General features: G+C 50.8%; 4 protein-coding genes across 7 annotated transcripts; 2 read left to right on the forward strand and 2 right to left on the reverse strand.

Moving 5' to 3' along the window:
• Positions 1 to 90: 90 nt before the first annotated feature.
• LOC6503981 (integrin beta-PS) lies at positions 91 to 7778 on the forward strand. Of its 4 annotated transcripts, none has more exons than XM_001963914.4 (7): positions 91 to 193; positions 1901 to 2579; positions 2639 to 2867; positions 3312 to 3396; positions 4773 to 5207; positions 5270 to 6493; positions 6560 to 7778. In XM_001963914.4, exons 2-7 carry the CDS (start codon positions 2024 to 2026, stop codon positions 6623 to 6625), a joined length of 2595 nt encoding a protein of 864 aa, XP_001963950.1. In that variant the 5' UTR covers positions 91 to 193; positions 1901 to 2023; the 3' UTR covers positions 6626 to 7778. The 4 variants fall into 4 exon arrangements, with proteins under 4 accessions (XP_001963950.1, XP_032308588.1, XP_032308589.1 ...); XM_032452697.2 differs by lacking the exon at positions 3312 to 3396 and adding an exon at positions 3962 to 4046; XM_032452698.2 differs by having other exon boundaries at positions 124 to 252.
• On the reverse strand, positions 7203 to 12847 carry LOC6503677 (regulator of nonsense transcripts 2). Its single transcript, XM_001963915.4, has 4 exons — positions 11637 to 12847; positions 9774 to 11578; positions 9431 to 9719; positions 7203 to 9373 (listed from the first exon to the last, which is right to left on the reverse strand). Exons 1-4 carry the CDS (start codon positions 12588 to 12590, stop codon positions 8645 to 8647), a joined length of 3777 nt encoding a protein of 1258 aa, XP_001963951.1. The 5' UTR covers positions 12591 to 12847; the 3' UTR covers positions 7203 to 8644.
• A 289-nt stretch (positions 12848 to 13136) lies between these two features.
• LOC6503982 (dynein axonemal intermediate chain 2) lies at positions 13137 to 15594 on the forward strand. The gene is made up of 3 exons (XM_001963916.4): positions 13137 to 14822; positions 14873 to 15334; positions 15395 to 15594. Exons 1-2 carry the CDS (start codon positions 13275 to 13277, stop codon positions 15323 to 15325), a joined length of 2001 nt encoding a protein of 666 aa, XP_001963952.1. The 5' UTR covers positions 13137 to 13274; the 3' UTR covers positions 15326 to 15334; positions 15395 to 15594.
• Positions 15452 to 18762, reverse strand: LOC6503676 (17-beta-hydroxysteroid dehydrogenase 13). Its single transcript, XM_001963917.4, has 4 exons — positions 18245 to 18762; positions 16298 to 16802; positions 16049 to 16231; positions 15452 to 15991 (listed from the first exon to the last, which is right to left on the reverse strand). Exons 1-4 carry the CDS (start codon positions 18262 to 18264, stop codon positions 15728 to 15730), a joined length of 972 nt encoding a protein of 323 aa, XP_001963953.1. The 5' UTR covers positions 18265 to 18762; the 3' UTR covers positions 15452 to 15727.
• Between the last annotated feature and the right edge of the window lie 1019 nt (positions 18763 to 19781).

Genomic DNA, 19781 nt, shown 5'->3' on the forward strand with positions numbered 1-19781 from the left:
GTATTTTAAATATTTTATTTGGTATTTTCAACACATACATAAAAAATCTGGCAGCTCTATGCGAATAAAGAAAAAGTCTGGCACCTCTACGAAAATGTGGCAGCTTCCATAAAAACTATAAAACGTTGGCCACATTACGGGCACATAGCAAAGTTGGTAACACTGCACGGAACGGCAAACAGCGAACGACAAAGTAATTATTTGCCTGGCACTGGGTTTTCGATCAAGTTATTGTTTTTTTAGTGGCAAACGGTAAAAGTTAGTGACTAAACTAGCGAAAAAGGGGAAGAACACACTCGTGGCATTTTTCAGGGGATTCCGGGACGTGCGTGTGTCCCCAGAAGCGCGTGTGTGTGTGTGCAACTCCACAAGTGTGTGAGAGCAATCAAAATAAAAAAAGGCATTAAACCGCCCTGATGGAAATTGATTGTGCGAAATGACGGCGAAAGAGTGAAGAAAGGTTATCGAGGAACCCTTCAGGGGCCAGAGTGCGACTGAAATAAGGAGGGGCGAGGCGGGTTACGTAAGAAATCAATGGATTCCGGCTGCATTTGGCCAAAAAGGCCAAAACGAAGTCACCGAGAAGAGCGCTCTTTGATGATTTCATTCGCAGTGACGACACACACAGGCACACTCACACTCACACTCATACTCACACAGCGGTATCAGAACGGTTCCAATGTGTGTTCAGTGTGTTTGTTGAGCTAAATAAAAATGAGTCCTCGGGCTCCCCGCCTGAAAGATATATTATCAATTATGGGTTTTCAATTACAAGCAGCCAGATACATATGCGCTGGCAACAGACTTTCAACTACCTTGGTAGTGTGCCACTTCCCCCACCCACTTGCCACTCGGTAGGGGCAGAGGGGGGCTGGCAACCAGTACGCCCACATCTGGGCGGCCCAGATGTTGGTCTCTCGCACCGATAGTGGGCGTCCCTCCACACAGTGATCCCTCTATGCTGCAGATCTCGTTTTATATTTTCGGTTTTTTATGCAAATCGTATCTATGTATGTATGTATCGTATGTGCGTGGGCGTCTAAATATAGATGGATGTGTTTGTACATCCAACCGATTGCAGCAAGGGGAGGGGTAGGGTAGCCGTCGTAGCCCTTCTGCCATCTTCCATACATCGTCCATTTTTTCATCATTGAATTTTCGAGTGAATGAGTATTAATAAGTTATGATTGCCCGATCGAGTGAATCATTTGAGCCTCGGGCCGATTCGACGGAAGTCAACAATGAGTAGTCATTGTCCCGCTCCCTCGGCCTTTGTTTACATTTCGGAAGGAGGCCCACACGTTCGGGAGAGCAGGGAGAGAGAGAGGAGAGTGCTAACGGAACGTGCTCGAATGAGTAATTTGCGGTGCTTATTGACAGCTTGCCATGTTTATCACCGTTCCTTGCTTCCTTCCGTCATTCATTTCTTCCTTTCTTCCTGCACCCCCCTCACCCCCTTTCTTCTTCTTCGTGGATTTGACGCCACCACCTACATAATCTCGCACATAATCGCACCCAGCCCTAGTTCGAGTGTGTGTGTGTGTTTGGTTTTGTATGTGAGGTGAGTCATCTCTGGCCAAGTTGATGAGAAAATAAAATTAAACATAAAGGTAGGAGGTAGGAGGTAGAGAGGTAGAGAGGTAGGGGAAGAAAAGAAACTGGGGGGCAGCAGATGTGAGGCCACTTGGAGCACACACATACATACATACATATTTACAGTTACTTACCTACAGTAAACAAGCAGTTGAGAGAGAAACAGCTGCTGACCCCAGCATTTTGATTTATTTTTTTTATTTCTTGGGAAATATTTTATATAATATACTAGGCAATAATAAAGTATAATATTTATTATCCAACTCCAACCAGAAAGAAAAACTAATCAGAACTATTTCCATTACAGCCGCGCACTAAAGCGATAGAGAAGGCAAGAGAGTGAGAGAGAGAGAGAGCTCAGCACACGGTATACCCGCTGCACCCACCACCCCCTCACACATAGTCATCCCACAGGACCAGGACCGCAGCCATGATCCCCGGGAGCAAGGCCATCCTGCTGGCCATTGTTCTGGCCGCCGTCTTGGGCCAGATCGACGGCCAGAAGGCCGGCAAACTCACCCAGAACCCCTGCGGCGCCAAGGACAAGTGCCACACATGCATCCAGACGGAGAGCTGCGCCTGGTGCATGCAGCCGGACTTTAAGGGACAGTCGCGATGCTTCCAGCACTCCAGCAAGGTGTGCCCCGAGGAGTTCGTCTGGAATCCGGACACCTCCGAGCAGATCCTGCTCAACAAGAACCTGACCCTGGCCTCGGTGGCCGGCGGATCGTCGGCAATTGGCTACGGAGCAGGCGGATACGGAGCTGGCGGAGCAGGCTACGGAGCTGCGGGCTACGGCGCAGGCGGTGGTGCCGGTGGTGGCTATCTTTCTGGCAGCAGTTCCAGCTCTAGCCATTACCACTCGTCCTCCTCGTCGTCCATGTCCAGCTCCTATGGATCGGAGTACTCTGCCGGCTGGTCGGCCAGTTCCAGCTCGGAGATTGTCCAGATCAAGCCCCAGTCCGTGAAGCTGAAGCTGCGTATTAGTGAGTTCTAGTCCTCCTGACCAATCCCCCCCAGAAACTCACTGTCCGCTCTCTTGCAGACCAGAAGCACGACCTCAAGGTGAGCTACACCCAGGCCGAGGGCTATCCCGTGGATCTCTACTACTTGATGGACCTGTCCAAGTCCATGGAGGACGACAAGGAGAAGCTGTCCGCCCTGGGCGACAAGCTGTCGGAGACGATGAAGAGCATCACCTCGAACTTCCGCCTCGGCTTCGGTTCCTTCGTGGACAAGGTGCTGATGCCCTATGTCTCGACCATTCCCAAGAAGTGAGTACGGTTCCGGGTGGCGTTGAAGCCGGAAAGTAGGAATAGTTTTAGTTTTTTTTTAAACTTGATTTTGTTAAAAAGATCCAAATTGTTAGAGTTTCGACTAGTGTTTAAGCCTTGTATTTAGAGTTTAAGAAGTATAGCTAGTAAGCAGTGGACTCATCGGATTCCAGCTTAGTCAGCGCTTCGTTGGAACCGGCCGGGTCATGAGTAATGAGTAGTGACCGCATCGGTTGCTCAACCTCCATCAGATATAGCCTAGTGACTCCGATAACCCACTCAGGTTCATTGCGCTGCTTAGCCCCTAGTCTGTGTAGTGTTCTCTCGAGCTCCCTATGTCTACGTCTAAACGATTAATGCCAATTCTGAGCTAATTTTATCTAATTTACTTACAACCACACCACGAACACCACCATCACCGAACAACGGACAACGAATCCGTAGACTCGAGAATCCCTGCGACAACTGCAAGGCCCCCTATGGTTACCGCAATCACATGCCACTCAACAATAACACCGAAAGCTTCTCTGTAAGAGACGATTAATCAATCACACCTACTACAAGCCTACCCTACCTACCTACATGCCTCTATCTATCTGTCTATCTATGTACTTGTGCCTGTCCTGCTCCCCCCCATCGCCTAGTCCCTGTGCCCTAGTATCTGTAGCATGCCTCCCCACCTTCCTGCCATCATCCTCTATATTATATATCCAATATATGCACCTCTCCAGTAGCCCTAAGTAGTCGTAAGATTGTACCGTGTGCTTTATCGTTGTATGCCGCCATCCAGTGGTGATCAGACAGCACATCGCATATATACTTATCCGTATCTGTATCCGTATCCGTATCCGTATCTATATCGTAATTTATCTGCACTCCTCGATGTCGTCGAACATTACTTATATCTCTTATATTTTTTGTTTCTCTTCTCTCTCTCTCTCTCTCTTCCTCTGTCAATATTATTTATTTACTTCATTGTGAACTCATCTCTTATACTCCATCTATGAAAACACAATATATATCGAACTCTACTATCGTGTCTATCGAAAATCAAAAATCCCGTTGCTTGAATCGAAATTCGAAACCAAAATTAGCCTGCAGGAGCCGTGCCCCAAATGCGATGCTCCCTACGGCTATCGAAACATCATGGGCTTGAGCACGGACACCTATAGATTCTCTGTAAGTGGTCACCGTCATCCCCATCCCCATCCCCCAATCCGGATCGCACTCATCATCCGTTCGAGATCCATCCATCCGCCTCTTACGCATCTTGGCATCTTGGCACCTTACGGAAACCCGCATTTCGGCCAACTTTCATTCATCCTAACATTGTTTTCATTTCGAGTTTTGAGTTCCGATTGGATTTCAATTATTTCTAATCTGTTATCGGTGCATGCTACTAACCTATCGATTTATTATCGTTGTGTTTGCTGATCTGCATTGGTTGTGGAGTTCTTTAGATTAACTTTGCTTGGTGGTTGTATCTTGTATCTTGTATCTTTATAACTCTCTCTATAATACCGATTACTGGCACCCTCCGACGAGTAGCTCAAGGAAAATGACTAACTGGATCATGTAGCGGATCTTGCTCGCTATTCTTGACCTAAAAAAGTTGGACACCTCATTCCCGAGTGTCCAGTTTCCTAACATGACACAGAAACCTTCCAAGAACGCCTCGTTAATCATAAATTGGCAAAAATACTGTACATATCTTATCGACTCTGTCGTTATCTTTCGACTAACATTGATAGACCACACCCTAGCTCTTTTCTTGACACTCCAACTAATCCGGAGAGTGCCAGTCAATGGTTTCCCCTACCCCCTAACCCGGGCACTTTGCAACTTGGAACTAATCCTGCATCCCCACCTCAAAGTCCGCCTCCTAACCGAATCTCTATCTGGCAGAACGAGGTAAAGGATGCCGCCGTATCCGGTAACTTGGACGCACCCGAGGGTGGCTTCGACGCCATCATGCAGGCCATCGCCTGCCGGCAGCAGGTCGGCTGGCGTGAGCAGGCCCGACGCCTCCTGGTCTTCTCCACGGACGCCGGCTTCCACTATGCCGGTGACGGCAAGCTCGGTGGAGTGATCGCCCCCAACGACGGCGAGTGCCATCTGAACTCCCAGGGCATGTACACGCACTCTGTGCTGCAGGACTACCCCAGTATTTCGCAGATCAACCAGAAGGTCAAGGAGAACGCCATCAACATCATCTTCGCCGTGACCTCCAACCAGTTCTCCGTCTACGAGAAGCTCAAGGGCCACATCCAGGGCTCCTCGGCCGCCGTGCTCTCCAACGATTCCTCCAATGTAGTCGATCTGGTCAAGGAGGAGTACGCTGTGAGTACAAAAGAGAAATAATACCACAATTTCTTATACATTTCTATCTTGTTCTATTCCAGAAAATCTCATCCTCCGTTGAGATGAAGGACAATGCCACCGGCGACGTAAAGATCACCTACTTCTCCTCCTGCCTGACTGGCGGACCCGAGATCCAAACCTCCAAGTGCGACAATCTGACCGTCGGCCAGCAGGTGAGCTTCACCGCCCAGATCCAGGTCCTCAAGTGCCCCGAAGACCCGCGCGACTGGACGCAGCACATCCAGATCTATCCCGTCGGCATCAACGAGAGCATGCTCATCCAGCTGGAGATGCTGTGCGCCTGTCCCTGCGAACAGCCCGGCTCCACCGGCTACGAGGTGCACTCGCGGCACTGCAACAACTTCGGCACCTTCATGTGCGGCATCTGCGACTGCGACGAGCACCACTTCGGCAACAGCTGCGAGTGCTCCGTGTCGGACATGAACTCGACGATCAACAACGATGCCAGCTGCCGGGCGGACAACACCACGACGACAGACTGCTCCGGCCGGGGCAATTGCGTGTGCGGGGCCTGCGAGTGCTTCAAGCGCTCCAATCCGGAGGAGGTGGTCTCTGGACCGTTCTGCGAGTGCGACAACTTCAGCTGTGAGCGGAACAAGAACCAGCTGTGCTCCGGACCCGATCACGGAACCTGCGACTGCGGCCGCTGCATCTGCAAGCCGGGCTGGACGGGCACGAGCTGCGCCTGCCAGGCCTCCAACGACACCTGCATGCCGCCCGGCGGCGGAGAGATCTGTTCCGGCCACGGTGTCTGCGAGTGCGGCGTCTGCAAGTGTGCGGTGAACGAACAGGGTCGGTACTCCGGCCGGCATTGCGAGAAGTGCCCCACCTGCTCGGGCCGGTGTCAGGAACTGAAGGACTGCGTCCAGTGCCAGATGTACCACACCGGCGTGCTCAAGGACGTGAACGACTGTGCCCGCAACTGCACGACCTTCACCCCCATCGGCGTGGAGAAGGTGGAGATCGATGAGCGCAAGGACGAGCAGATGTGCACGTTCTTCGACGAGGACGACTGCCGGTTCGAGTTCAAGTACAGCGAACAGGGTGAGCTGATTGTGCACGCCCAGGAGGAGAAGGAGTGCCCGCCCAAGGTCTTCATGCTGGGCATTGTCCTGGGCGTGATCGCGGCCATCGTGCTGGTGGGTCTGGCCATCTTGCTGCTCTGGAAGCTGCTGACCACGATCCACGACCGCCGCGAGTTTGCCCGCTTCGAGAAGGAGCGCATGAACGCCAAGTGGGATACGGTGAGTGGCGGGAATGGCATCCTCTTCTGTTGCCCCTCTAACTGTACACATTTCTTTATATTTCAGGGCGAGAATCCCATCTACAAGCAGGCCACCTCCACCTTCAAGAACCCCATGTACGCGGGAAAATAAGTGCGCTCCCAACATATGTAACTAACTAAATATTAGTGAATATTGTATGTCTGTCTGTGCTTGAACCGGAAAACCACCAAGAAAGAAAAGAAGCCAATCCCGAAATCCAGCTAACAACGAACCAGAAAGATTCAAAAATAACCAACCCAACCATCGAAACCATCGACAAAGCTGCTATGCTATGCCCGGGTGCAGATACCACGGAAGCAGATACCAACTGCCATTGAAACGCGTTCTAAACTAAGTCAACCCACATACATACATATATCTAAATATATATCTATATACATATATTTATATATACGTTTACACAGAAAACCACCCCGCGAGGGCAGCCTTATACTTGTGTATACTTAACGAGCAAATGATTTGTGCCTTGCGATATATTTTAGACTATATATTAAAAAATATTTAAAAAAAAAAAGAAAGAAAGAAGGAAACTTTAAGAACAGACACGCACAAACACGCAGCAGCAGAGCAACAATTGAAAGAATTATTCAAAGAATCAAGAGCCAAGATTTACGAGAAATTAGTTATAGTTATGATTTTTGTGTTCTTTTTTTAGCCAGCACATGAATTTGTATTTTATTTTTGTACTCTTACTTTGTATTCTTTTGTGTTTTCCCCGCCCCTACCCCGTCCGATAACTGCAATCGAAAATGTATTTAAATTTAAAACTAAAGAAGCCAAGGGGAACCCCCAACCAATCTACATATGTATCCCTCCCCCACTATGTGTTTTTTTCTAAATGTGTTTTTTTTTCTACTTGTTTTTAAAGCTAACTTTACATTTAATAGTTAAGCATATTAACATTTAAGCTTGTAATTGTTAATTCGAAATGCAAGACAAAACCTGGAAACGGGTCCGTAGTCTCTTGTGTGGGTTTTGTTTTATTGAATTTCGACCATTAATAGTAAATTAATACTACTATGTAATAATATATCTTTTGCCATTTGTACTGATTACTGATTAACAATCTAAAAAAAAAGAGTGTAATACAACAAAGCGAGAAATGGAGAACATTTTGAGTAATTTTATTGAAATAAAACCCAATACAAAAACTAGGTGGCAACACTGGCAATATACAAAAGTATAAAATGAAAAATAAAACTGTTTGAAGCTAATTTTAGTGAAATAAAGATGAGAAAACCAACTATGACTTTAAGCTACCTGTTGCGGAGCAGGAGGAGGAGGATTAGGAGGAGGAGGAGTCGTGTGGGTGGCCGCCAAATAAACAAAAAAAAAAGAGAAAAACTCAGTTCTTCAGGCGATCATCCGGGCCAATCGATCGGATGTCTATAACATATGTATATGTATCCTTGCACAATATATATATATTTTCATATTTTAAGGTTCATATATATATCGTTGTATACAAGAGTTTGTTTTCGAAACAAGTCTAGGCAAATCGTACGTACTAAGTAGTGTCTAAATGTTAAATCAGAACTGGGATCGGGAAATGGGGTTCGCTTGGATCTGGACCTGGATCTGATTAGTAGAGTATGTGATTGTGTATATGTACAGGATAGTGTCCGGGCTGAGGACGAAGCGGTTCGGTTGAGTGGATCGTTTCTATCGTCTTTGAGTGTGTGGACTGGTGTACTGGTGGACTGGTGGCCTGATGGCTTCTCTAGCGTTAAGTACTGCTTCTGCGTTTGCGGTTCGGTCTTAAGTGTGTATGAGTCGGATTTGTGTCTCCTGGATTGTGCCTCGTCCTCCCAGGACATCTTAGCAACTGGCTCTTGGAGCACGGCGCTCTTCCGTTACCGGTTCCGGTTCCGGTTCCGGTTCCGGTTCCCTTTCAGTTTCCATTTCCATTTCCTTTTCCATTTCCGTCTTCGATTTCGATTGGATTTCGTTTTCGATTCCGATTCAGTTTCCGTTTCCGTTTCCGTTTCAGATACCGATTCCGATTCCGAGTTATGTGTCAGCACAATCGCAGTCAGCATCGATGGCTGGTCAGGCGTCGTCTGGCCAGGATTGGGTGCATCCCTCCTAGTCACCATCTCGACATGCTCTTCAGTGGAAGATCAGATCCGCATCGGGCGCGCCCTTCTGGTGCTTGAACTTGTGCTTGTTGGGCTTCTGGTAGTAGCTCTGCGTGAAGTTGCGCTGCTGCGGCGGCAGCAGGGACTCCTGGTAGTCCTCCTCCTCGATCCGCTCCGTGATGTTCAGCGTCAGCCGCTTGACCTTCTCCTTCTCCTCGCGGATCTTCTGCTCCTGCAGCTTCAGGTTGATGGCCAGGTGGGAGTCGGACGGAGCCACGAACGACTTGAACTGCTGTTTGCCGCCCTTGTTGCCGCGCACCATGAGGACGAAGGGCACAGCTCCGCCATTGCCACCGGGCTTGCCAGCCTCCGGCGGATCAGTGCCTGGCGAGCTGGGCGCTCCTCCGTTGCCCCCACCACCGGTGTCTGCCTTTGATATCTGCTGCGGTGCAGTGGCGGAGACGTTGCAGTTCGTCAGCTGTTCGTAGGACTTCTTCTGCAGGCGGGCAGTCATCGGCACGGGTATGTCCTTGGGCGTGGCCTTGATGGGCTCCTTCAGCCGCTCCTGGTACGAGTCGGTGGTCATCTTCTCGTACATCTGCTCAAACTCCAGGTCCTCCTTGGACTTCTCTTGCGGCAGGGGCTGCGCTGGCAGCGGCTCCGTCTCGTTCTCGGTCCAGTCGTTGCCCTGCTCCGGCTCCTGGCCCGCCACCTGGCGCTCCCTCTGCTCGTTGGATGAGCCCGAATCCTCGTCAGTGGCCTGAATGGAAGGGAAGTATTAAGGGGACACTTTTTTTTAATGATTTCAAAAACTCACAGCCTCGTCCAGCTCGCTGATTTCGCTGATGGTGGTCAGGGGAGTGTCCTGGTTGGAGTTGGTCTTCAGCTGCGGGTACAGCTTCTCCTGCAGCGCGTCTATGGCGGCCTTGGCCTGGTCCAGGCTCTTGTAGAGCTTCAGCTTGGGCCGCACGCTGGTCAGGCAGTCGCGGTAGGTGTGGTCCACCAGGATGGGGAATAGGTCTGAGGTGTTCTCCGACTTGCTGAACACGGGATGCGACTTCTTGAACCAGTAGTAGTGCTGGAAGAAGACCAGGAAGTAGTCCAGTCTGAAAATAAAGTATACTGGTTAGTTCGGGAGGAGAGAGGAGATGGTAACCCACTTTTTCCGCGTCGCCTGGCTGGTGAAGTAGGGGCCGCAGGTGTCCAGCAGCATGCAGGCGAGCTTGAGCCGGAACAGGCTGTCCGGCGGGTCCAGCGGCGAGATCACATTCTGGTCCATCGACACGCCCAGCGAGATGATCGAGTACAAGGTGTTGAGGATGTGCGTGGACTCCACCAGCTTGTAGTTGTACATCTCGCCCAGGTACTTGGCCATGGCGATGCGCCGCTGGGCCATTCGCGGCGAGTGGATCTCCAGGCCGGCGCGTATGTCCTCGAACACGTTGTCGATCACAATGGTCACCGCGCGCGGCTGATAGGAGCTCAGGCCGGAGACGAGATCGGCCAGGCAGCGCACCAGCGGGAAGCGCAACAGATAGGCCTTGCTGAGGCACTTGATGGCGTAGCCGCTCGTGTCCGGATCCTGCCAGTTGATGCGACGCAGCATCTTGATGCAGCGCTCCACATTCTGCTTGCACAGCTCCTCGAAGATCAGGTGGCGGATGTACTCGTGCATCGGCGGCCGCGGCGCAGCCTCCTTCTTCGAGGACTCCGGCGGCTTCACCAAATAGTAGACACTTTCGATTTGGGCCGCGTGTCGCGAGTCCATGGCCGTGGCCGTCTTCAGGCGCAGCATCTGGTCCAGGAAGACGTTCATCAGCAGCCGGGCGTCGCGACAGTTGTACAGGTAGACGCCGCTGACCTCCACGAAGGCGCACGCCATCTCGATCTGGTGGTGCTGGAAGTCGCGCAGCAGCATCTTGAGGCAGCCGAGGGCGTCGAACTTCTTGAAGAGCCCGAACTTGACCAGCTCCCCGATGAAGCGCACAATCTTCAGCTTCGACTCGATGTTCAGCTGGTTCTTCTTGCGGATGTGCCACTTGAACTCCTTGCGCAGCAGCTCGGACAGATCGGCGGCCACGTCCGTGTTGCACATGTGGACGATGGCCACGAAGCGCGACAGATACGGCAGGATGTCCAGCCGTGTGCGCTGCACGGAGAAGATCGTCCTGGTCAGCTTCTTGCGCTGGTGCTTCGTATTGAAGTTGAGCAGGAATTCGATGGCCGCCGAGTCGATCAGCTCCTTGTTGACGCAGTTGAAGAGATTAACCAGGAACGTGTCGAACTGCTGTCGCAGCTGGGTCTGGTTCTGGTTCTGGGTCTGCCCATTCTGGTTCTGCTGCTGGCGCCCGAGCTCCATCAGGGCGGTGCCCATCTTCTGGGGCTTCACCTCCTCACTGACCGGAGTAGTGGGCGTGGCTCCAGCTGCAGTTCCAGCACCTGCTGCCCCAGCTGCCCCTGCTGCTGGTGATTCTTCGCTTGGCGGGTTGTCGGCCGAGTCCGATGCGGTCGAGGGCGGATCGTCGATATCCATTTCTGCATCGAGATTGGCTTCTATGGCCTCCTCGGTCAGTTCGCTGGGCTCCTCCATCTGCTCCAGATCCACCTTGGGGGCCGAAAAGTTGGGCAGAAACTGCCGCAAGTCCGGCAGGTCCGTGTAGAAGGAGCGCGTTTCCTCGTCGCCCCATGGATCGAGAACTCCGAAGGCGGCACTGTCCAGCATGTTGTCGATGACGGTGCCCGGGTTGCAGCACTCCGACTCCTTGGCCAGCTCGGGCAGGGGCTCGCCCAGGAGCTCCGACAGGGACTGAGCGGAGGCCAGGAGCTTGTCGAAGCTGGCCTGCATAACTTCGCACTTCTCCCGCTTCTCCGTGGAGATCTCGCCCTTGCACTCCATGGTGCGCCGAATGTTCTTGGTCATGTTCATCAGTTCCGCTTGCTCGGCCAGGACGTGCTTGCACAGCGCCTGAAAGAATCATTAGGGTAACAGAGGTTAGGCGAACACAACTCATGACTAATCCTACCTTGAAGTAGCCCTTCAGCATGTTGCGCAGATTCAGCTGCTTGTCGGCGGTAAGGAACTCGGATTTGGGCACCTCCACGCCGTACTTGTTGGCCAGCTGCTGCACCTTCTGCGGCACCAGGCCGGCGTACTCCTCGCCGCAGTGCCGGCAGAAGGAGAGTATGATGGAGAAGTTGCTGTGGTCCTCCTTGTCCTGGGCTATCAGGTGCACCAGCACCACGCCCAGCTGGGCCAGCCCCGGCTTCATCTGTATCACGCCGGAGCTGACCAGCTCGGCGAAGAGACGCAGATCCACGCGCAGCTTGCTGGGATTGTTGATCTTCTCGGTGGCCTTTATATTGAGGGCCTTCTGCCAGGCCTCCAGGAACTGGACATCGAAGTCCGCGTAGGTGCAGTGCAGCCGGGAGGCCAGAGTCACCACAGCCGGCACATCCGTCATCTTGAGCTTCGCCTCGGCCAGGGCGGCGCAGATCTCCGATATGTACTTGCTGAGATTGAGGGCGGACAGCTCCTTAAGCAGTGCCTCCAGCTGGGTGGCCGTGAAGAGCTTCAGCTTCTTCACGAAGGCGGTGTTCTTCTTGAGATTGGAGTCGAGGCGGGCGAAGTGCTCCTCTCCGGGCAGCTCGAAGACGGAGTTTTGATGGCGCAGCTGGCGCTTGCTCTCAATTTTGTCCCTCAGCTCCTGGACGAACTGTTGCAACTCCTCGCGCTCCTCCGCCTCCTGGACGGCGTCGTCGACGGCTGATGTGTCTGTTTCTGTCTCTCCGGTTGTGGCACTGGGCTCGGCGGCGGTGGCCCCGGACGCCGAGGTATCCTCCAGCCCAGAGGTATCATCGGCTGGGACGGTGGCCGGCGGCGGATCATCTTTGCCTTGGTCATCCGGCGGTGTGGCATCCGGCTTTGTTGTTGTTTTGGTTGCGCTGGCAGCGGCGGGTGTCGAATTGCTTGCTTGCATGGCGGCAACTCGGCAGCTTGGCTCGGATTTTGTACGACGACGCTGTAGGGACTCGGATTCCGGTCAAATAGAGTCGGTTTTCCGGTTCGGGGGATTATCTATTACTGGACGCACGCGTCGGCTTCTCAGTTTTGAAATTCAATGCGAGTATTTCGATTTCATCTGTTAAGTTTCGTTTTACTTTTTTGGTTCTTGCCTTTCGCAGAGCATGCTAGTGTGGCCGTTCCTTCTTTTCGCCGTTTCTTAAAATCCGTAAATCAACGGGTATGGTCACACTGTCTAACTGTTTCCGCTTTTCTTGCGCCGGATTTCCTGTTTTTTTATGCATTTCCGGTTAAGGATAACAATGGCAGCAGTCCAATCAAATGCTTCATATATTTTAGTTTTATTTTCTATTAAGATTTAATACGTTTTGGGTAAAAATAAGTTGGAGCAGAAGGAATAGTAAAGACAGTGGTTTGAATTTTTAATTAAAAGACAAGAATAAAATACGAAAATGACTACTAAACTCTTTGTTTTTCTTTTCACTTCAAAAATAAACAAAAATCACAAAACAAAATAACACAAAATCCATACAAAAACAACAAAAAAACACCACAGAAGGCACACAAAGGACACACACACGGATACACGGGATCCATGACCCTTAACCCCTACCCCCAACTCTTACCCCTCTAGCCCACCATGTACCAGAACCAGTTCATCTACTCCCGGGAGCGACGTCGCTTCGGGAGGCAGTGCCTCTTCCAGGATCGCAACGAACTGATGGTCAGCGTGCATCCGAGCGGGAAGCAGCGGCTGAAGTACATTCTCCGCAATCCCAGCGTGCACGAGACCCAGCTGAGCAGTCAGATGGCGCTGACCATCATGGAGACGGAGAACGTGACCCTGGAGCACCACGGACTGTTTCACTACGAGGGCGGGTGGCCCCGCGAGGTCAACATCAACGACGAGGAGCAGACGCTGCGCCACCGCAAGAAGGTGGAGCGGGAGGACAGTTGGGGGCAGCAGGTGCTCTCGATGATTAGGTCGGTGATCAAGGTGGCGGAGCAGAACAACGCCCTCAACATATACCAGGATTTCTTCGCCGAAATTCCGCCAGATGTGGGCCACGACATCCGGATGAGGTACAGGGCCCGGGTGGCGAACGTCTTCCACGATCTGTACCTGCCGCCCCGCCAGATGAACCTCATCGAGTGGATGCCCAACAACGACCGCCAGTTCATGGCCCAGTTCATGAATCAGTTTCAAGAATCAGCATCTGGTCGGCCAGGTCAGGATCGACTCCGGCTGCTCACCGACGAGCCGTTCGGAGGGGAAAACGCTTTTTACACCTGGGACGTGAAGAATCCCCTCAAGCCGAAGCTCTTCTATGACTCCAACGAGCCCGTTTCGCTGGCCAAGATCTGCCCGAAGGATGAGAACAACATAGTGGGAGGGACCTGTTCGGGCAAGGTCTGTCTGTGGGCCACCTTCCGGAGCGGGATGCCATTGCGCACCTGTCCGCTGGAGGCGTCCCACAGGGAGACCACCTCAGCCCTCTGCTGGGTCCACTCAAAATCCAACACGGAGTTCTACTCGGGCTCGCTGGACGGCTCTATAAAGTACTGGGACACCCGGGATCTGATGATGCCCGTGCAAGAGCTGCTCCTCGAAACGGAGCCCCAAGAGCGACAATCGAGGGAGGACGCCCATGGAGTCACGGTTCTGGAGTTCGAGTACACTATTCCCGTTCGGTTCATTATCTGCAGCGACATGGGCCACGTCTTTGTGGGGAATCGTAAGGGCATGACCCCGATGGAGACCCTGCTGGGTCACTATCCGCTTTTCGCGGGTCCCATCCGGAGCATCAACCGGAATCCGTTCTTCGTGAAGAACTTCCTGGTGACGGGCGACTGGCGGGCCAGGATCTGGTCGGAAGAGGCCAAAGATGGGCCCAGCACTATGTACTTCCGTAAGAACTCCCAGATCGCGTGCGGGGCCTGGAGCACGGGCCGGTGCTCCATGTTCGTAACGGGGGACATGAAGGGTGTCGTGGATTTCTGGGACTTGCTTCTCCACCAGCGCAAGCCCATTCTCTCCATCGATTTCAAGGTGCCCATCAAGGATGTGGTGTTCAGGCCGGATGGGGACTTACTAGCTATTGCCCTCCAGAGCGGGGACACTGCCATCCTGACCTTGGACGAGGCCATGCGCCAGGCCACGGGCAAGGAGAAGGCTCTTATAGGAGCCGTAAGACGGGATGGGGATCTCAGGGAATTCTCTAAAGATGTCTTCCACAGATGTTTGAGCGGGAAATATCCCGGAGCAAGATCCTGGAGGCTCGCGTGGAGGAGATGAAGCTCAAAAGGCGCACCATGCTGCAGGCAGAGGAGGATCGAATACGACGCGAACAGGAGGTGAAAACGGCCCTCGAACTCGATCCGGATAACCCCGATCAGTTCGTGATGATGATCGAGGGCGATGAGCAGTTCCGGACAGCTATCAGCGACTTCCAGGACACGATCCTGGCCGTGGAGCGGAAGCGCTCCAAGCGCCAGGTCACCATGGAGCGCACAGTCTTCGAGTTGGTCGAGGCGGCGGAGGAGCTACTGAAGGGCCCGGCCACAGTGTATGCACCGCCTTCGGACGGGCCTGCCTCGGAGCCGCGGGAGCAGCAGTCGCCCGGTGGTGGTGGCAGCCGCAGGACCTCGGCTCAGGCCCAAGGACCCACCAAGGCGTCCCCGGAGGCGTAGGCGACAGAGGTGAGTTTTGGGTTTCCTCCACCCGGAATGTAAAAAAGTAGATTTCGTTTTTTTTTCCAGGTGGCAGGCAGTGGAGCTGCGAGTAACCTGACCCCCCAAGTGAACCACTTCGTCATCTTTAATGGAGTACTCTTTGGAGACTTTATTGCGTACCCACACGACCCACACACACGGCCCTAATTAAGTAACAACCTTTCTAAGTCTTAATTGTCCAGGGGAGCTGACTAAATTCACTTTCATACAGCAATTACGAGTAGCTGCGTTTACACAGCAATTAAGAGCGGATGATCACACTAAGCAGCGACGAAACAAAATATCTATAAAAAAAACAATTAAAATTATGCAGACGACATTGTCTTGTCGGTGTGTTTGGAGCTCCACAGGATGGGAGCTCTATTGCTTGTCGGTGTCCACGCCCGTGTCGAGGAAGTCGTTGACGAGGCGCATCGCCTTGCGGGGAATGAGGCGGCCCAGCTTCTCGATGGTGACGTAGTGGCGGGGAATGGAGGCCTCCTCCAGGCCCTGGCGCTGGGCCTCGATGATGGAGGCGGCGGCCACGTCCGGAGCAATCAGCTTGAACAGGCTGGGGAAGCGGTAGCGGGGATTCTTGCACAGACCAGTGTCGATCATGTACGGGAAGATGGTGGTGAGTTTGATCTGGATTGGGCGGAGATTAAGGATCTATTTTGCGAGGAGGAAATGCCACATTCTTACATTGTTTTGGGGGTTCTTCTGGCGCAGTTCCTCGGCCAGGGCGGTCATGTAGCCGCGGACGGCGAACTTGGTGCCGCAGTAGGGCACCAGGTTGATGAGACCGAAGAGTCCGGCGCAGGAGGAGAGGGCCACAATGCTGCCCTCGTTGCGCTCAATCATGTCCGGAAGGAAGGCCTGGATGATCTGCGGAAGCCAGATGCGGAAGGAGGATTAGAGCCAAACCCAAAGAGATCGGGGAAGAACACCTACCCAGTAGTGGGAGACCACATTGATGTCGTACATGAGACGGATCTCGTTCTCGGTGTGCTCCAGCAGGGGGTGGCAGGGCATGATGCCGGCATTGTTGACCACCACCGAGACGAAGCCGTGCTCCTTGCGCACCTTCTGGGCCAGCTCGATGATCTCCTCCCGCTTGGTGACGTTGCAGACGTAGCCGAATGCCTTGCCGCCCTTGGCCTGGATCTCCTTGACGGTCTGGTTGTTGGTCTGCTCGTTGACGTCCCAGCAGAGGATGGTGGCGCCCAGCTGGCCGTACTGGAGGGCCATCTGCTTGCCCATGCCGTGTCCGGTGCCGGTGATGAGGACCACCTTGCCGCGCACCTCCTCCAGCGGCGGGGGACGGAAGAGGCCGACAATGGCCTCGGCGATGGTGTACCAGAACTTGGCGATCAGCACCAGGATGTCCACCACCAGGAGCACAATGTTGTAGATGTCATTGCCCTGGGGGGCGCTGCTCTGGGGGCTCCCAGCACTCCTGCAGAAGGACAAAGTAATCTTTAGAATCTCTACTATGTCAGCTATCTCAATCTCTATATTTTGTTGCAAAGTTAATTGAAAAAGGGAATGCACTTCGGAGGGGTTTTATGTGGCCATCAAACTGTCATAATTTTAATTTTACAACCCGAGCTGGGAACCTACAAACTAGAAACTAAAATCTGGATAATTACGCCGAAATGATGCCATAATAGAAGTATGGGACTTTTTGTTTTAAAATTCGGTTTAAACATCACCTTTTTCGGAAACAAGCTCGGCTTTATTCTCTTTTTAAGTGCGTGATCCACTGCATCATCATTAGCAGCTGGAGATGGGGAATCTATGGGGGAATCGGACCTAATCCGGTCCAGTAACTCTTGCATGACCCATGGGCATTATCTCAAAAAATACACAATCGGCCTGACCTTTGGCATCGCCTCTTAAATACTTTTGTGGCTGTTGCTCTGCTTTTTCGTTATTTTTTTTTTAAATATACATACAAATATGTATTTATTTATATTTTTTGGGGGCTCTTCTGAGGTTGGGGGTGCGATCTTAGGTCAGCACTATTCAGTTCAGCTTTCAGTTTTTTGTAATTATACAGCTTTGGCTTTACTTTTCGAATTTTCAGTTTATTCAGTTTTTTAGCTTTCAGCTCTCCAGCTGCAGTTGCGTGAGATCTTGATAATTTCAAACTGTTTTGTGTTTTATTTTTATTTTTACTTTTGTTTCTGGATTACGTATGTTCCACGATCAGCACAAATGGGGCGTACGAAAAGTCGGACATATACACCCAAAGGTGTCGTAATATACATAGGTATGGAGAGACCCAAGCCCAAGCCCAAGCCCAACCCTGACCATGACCATGTCTCAATCCCCGGAGACAGTTCTTATCAGTTTGGAATGCTATTTTTATAGCAGATCGGAAGACAAACAGCCGATCTACATATATAGCTATATACCTGATATTTTTCTGATGAGGTTTTGGATGAGTTATCGGAAATACTTTATAGATTAAGCCTCTTTAGAAAGAAAAAAAATGCAAATATCACGATCTTTGATCAGGGTCTAAAGGGTTGAGTTCATGATATATATACATATATAAGCTGCAACCTTGTATGGACCAGGAGCTTATCGCCACTAATCCCTATTATAGATTATGGGTTTCCATATTGCGCCATGTTCAAAGGTTTAAAAAATCAGGGAATACAGATAATAGCCATAGGGGCTATCGAGGTATGTATAACCCCAATTATAGGAAGCCCTGTTGAACCCTGATCTTGGGAGTTGGCACTTTTGGGTTCCTTTTTTGGACTCATCGATAAGCCATAAGCTCCACGTTATCGCCGGTAATTACTGTAGCTCACTGTACATATTATATATCTCTTGCACTGATAAGCAATCACACTCTCTGTTGCCAACTCTGTTTATTTAGTTACTAACCTTTGCGACACTTTCGACATATTTGATTTAAAGGATCAGATCGGATCGGATCGGATTGTTCGTAGCGGACCGTAGAACCGTAAACCGTTAGCGGCTGTTAGCGAATTCGGACTGATTTTTCAGTAAAGTAAACACTACGCACCGTACCGTACCGCCACGCCGGTCGTATGAGTTATTATTTGAAATCTACTCGCACACTAGTCGGCTCTCATACTTTCAGATACAAATATATAGTGAGTGCTCTATAGATACAGATACGGAACGCCGGCCGAGGCAGCAGCAGCAGCAGCGGCAGAGGCAGTGCCAGTGGCAGAGGCATCAGAGTTCTATAAACATTTCTACAACACATGTTCAATGGGCGATCCAATCCGATCCGATCTATATAGAACGACAACGATACTACATATACACGGCTCGAAAAATCTTTAAAGACTATAATCTGTAACAGAACAATAATATATTTTTTTAGGACCTAGCAATTTGATTATCCAATAAAAATAGCATTTGATTCAGAAAACTAAAAGGCAAAATTGTATGACTTTTTTTCAAGTGTAAAAGTGTAATTTGCGCAATGGTTTCCGTTCTGTTCGTTTTTCCAGCTCACTAGTGTTTGTTTTTTGGTTAATCAGACTTAGATAACAACACCCCAGCCAATGTGGGGAAACCAACTTCTATGCAACACCCTCCTGCCCCTAGATGCCACATATTATATACATATATAGCTTTCGACCCCCTGAACGCAGAGATACAAAGATACAGATACTCACCATGAGGCGCCTTCGCAGAGCACAGCAGCCACGTACTTCCAGATGGGCTTTTCTGAGATAAGGACTGATCTTATGACCCCCAGGAAGTGGAGCAGAAGCTCCTAACAATACCCAAAAAATATATTGTAATTTGTGGCATGCTAATTTTGTTGCTGAAACTGTCATTGAATTTTTAATAGACCGTGAATCAACAAACACTAATCCGTGAGACCGCTGAAGCACCAATAGAGATTAGAGTCCTTGCTATCTATGAGGCGAAATGCGATCACTCACCGTGATTAATCACTTTCCTGACCACTTAGGGGGTCAAAGTATTAAGTTCCCAGTGTGAACCTCAAACCCCAACGGAACCGATCGGAACTCAACCCGTCCGATAAGGCTCGTGATTAATCAAACAAGGTTTATATATATTTATATTATATAATTACTACTACTATAGCCAGGTACAAATAAAACTTTATTAAGATATGCGCTGGATGTTGGATATCAGTGATTGCTAAATGGTGGAAAATGTTCAACAATTCCATTGATAATTGTAGTAATTACAATTAACTTGGCTGAGCATTTTTTCAGTTAAAAATAGGTCTGTAATGTACTTGTTCAAATGGGATTTTGAAGGGGGTCCATAAGAAATTTTTGAAAAATATGGATCAAAAATTGTATTACCAGGTTTTGATGCAGATTGGCGGAGAATAAATCTAGAAATCGTTTAAGGTATTCCGCTTGAGAATCGTACAAATATCGGCTGAGATATAGCCTCCGGAAGGGGT

The sequence above is a fragment of the Drosophila ananassae genome, chromosome XL (genome assembly GCF_017639315.1).
Source record: "Drosophila ananassae strain 14024-0371.13 chromosome XL, ASM1763931v2, whole genome shotgun sequence".
Lineage (NCBI taxonomy): Eukaryota > Metazoa > Arthropoda > Insecta > Diptera > Drosophilidae > Drosophila > Drosophila ananassae.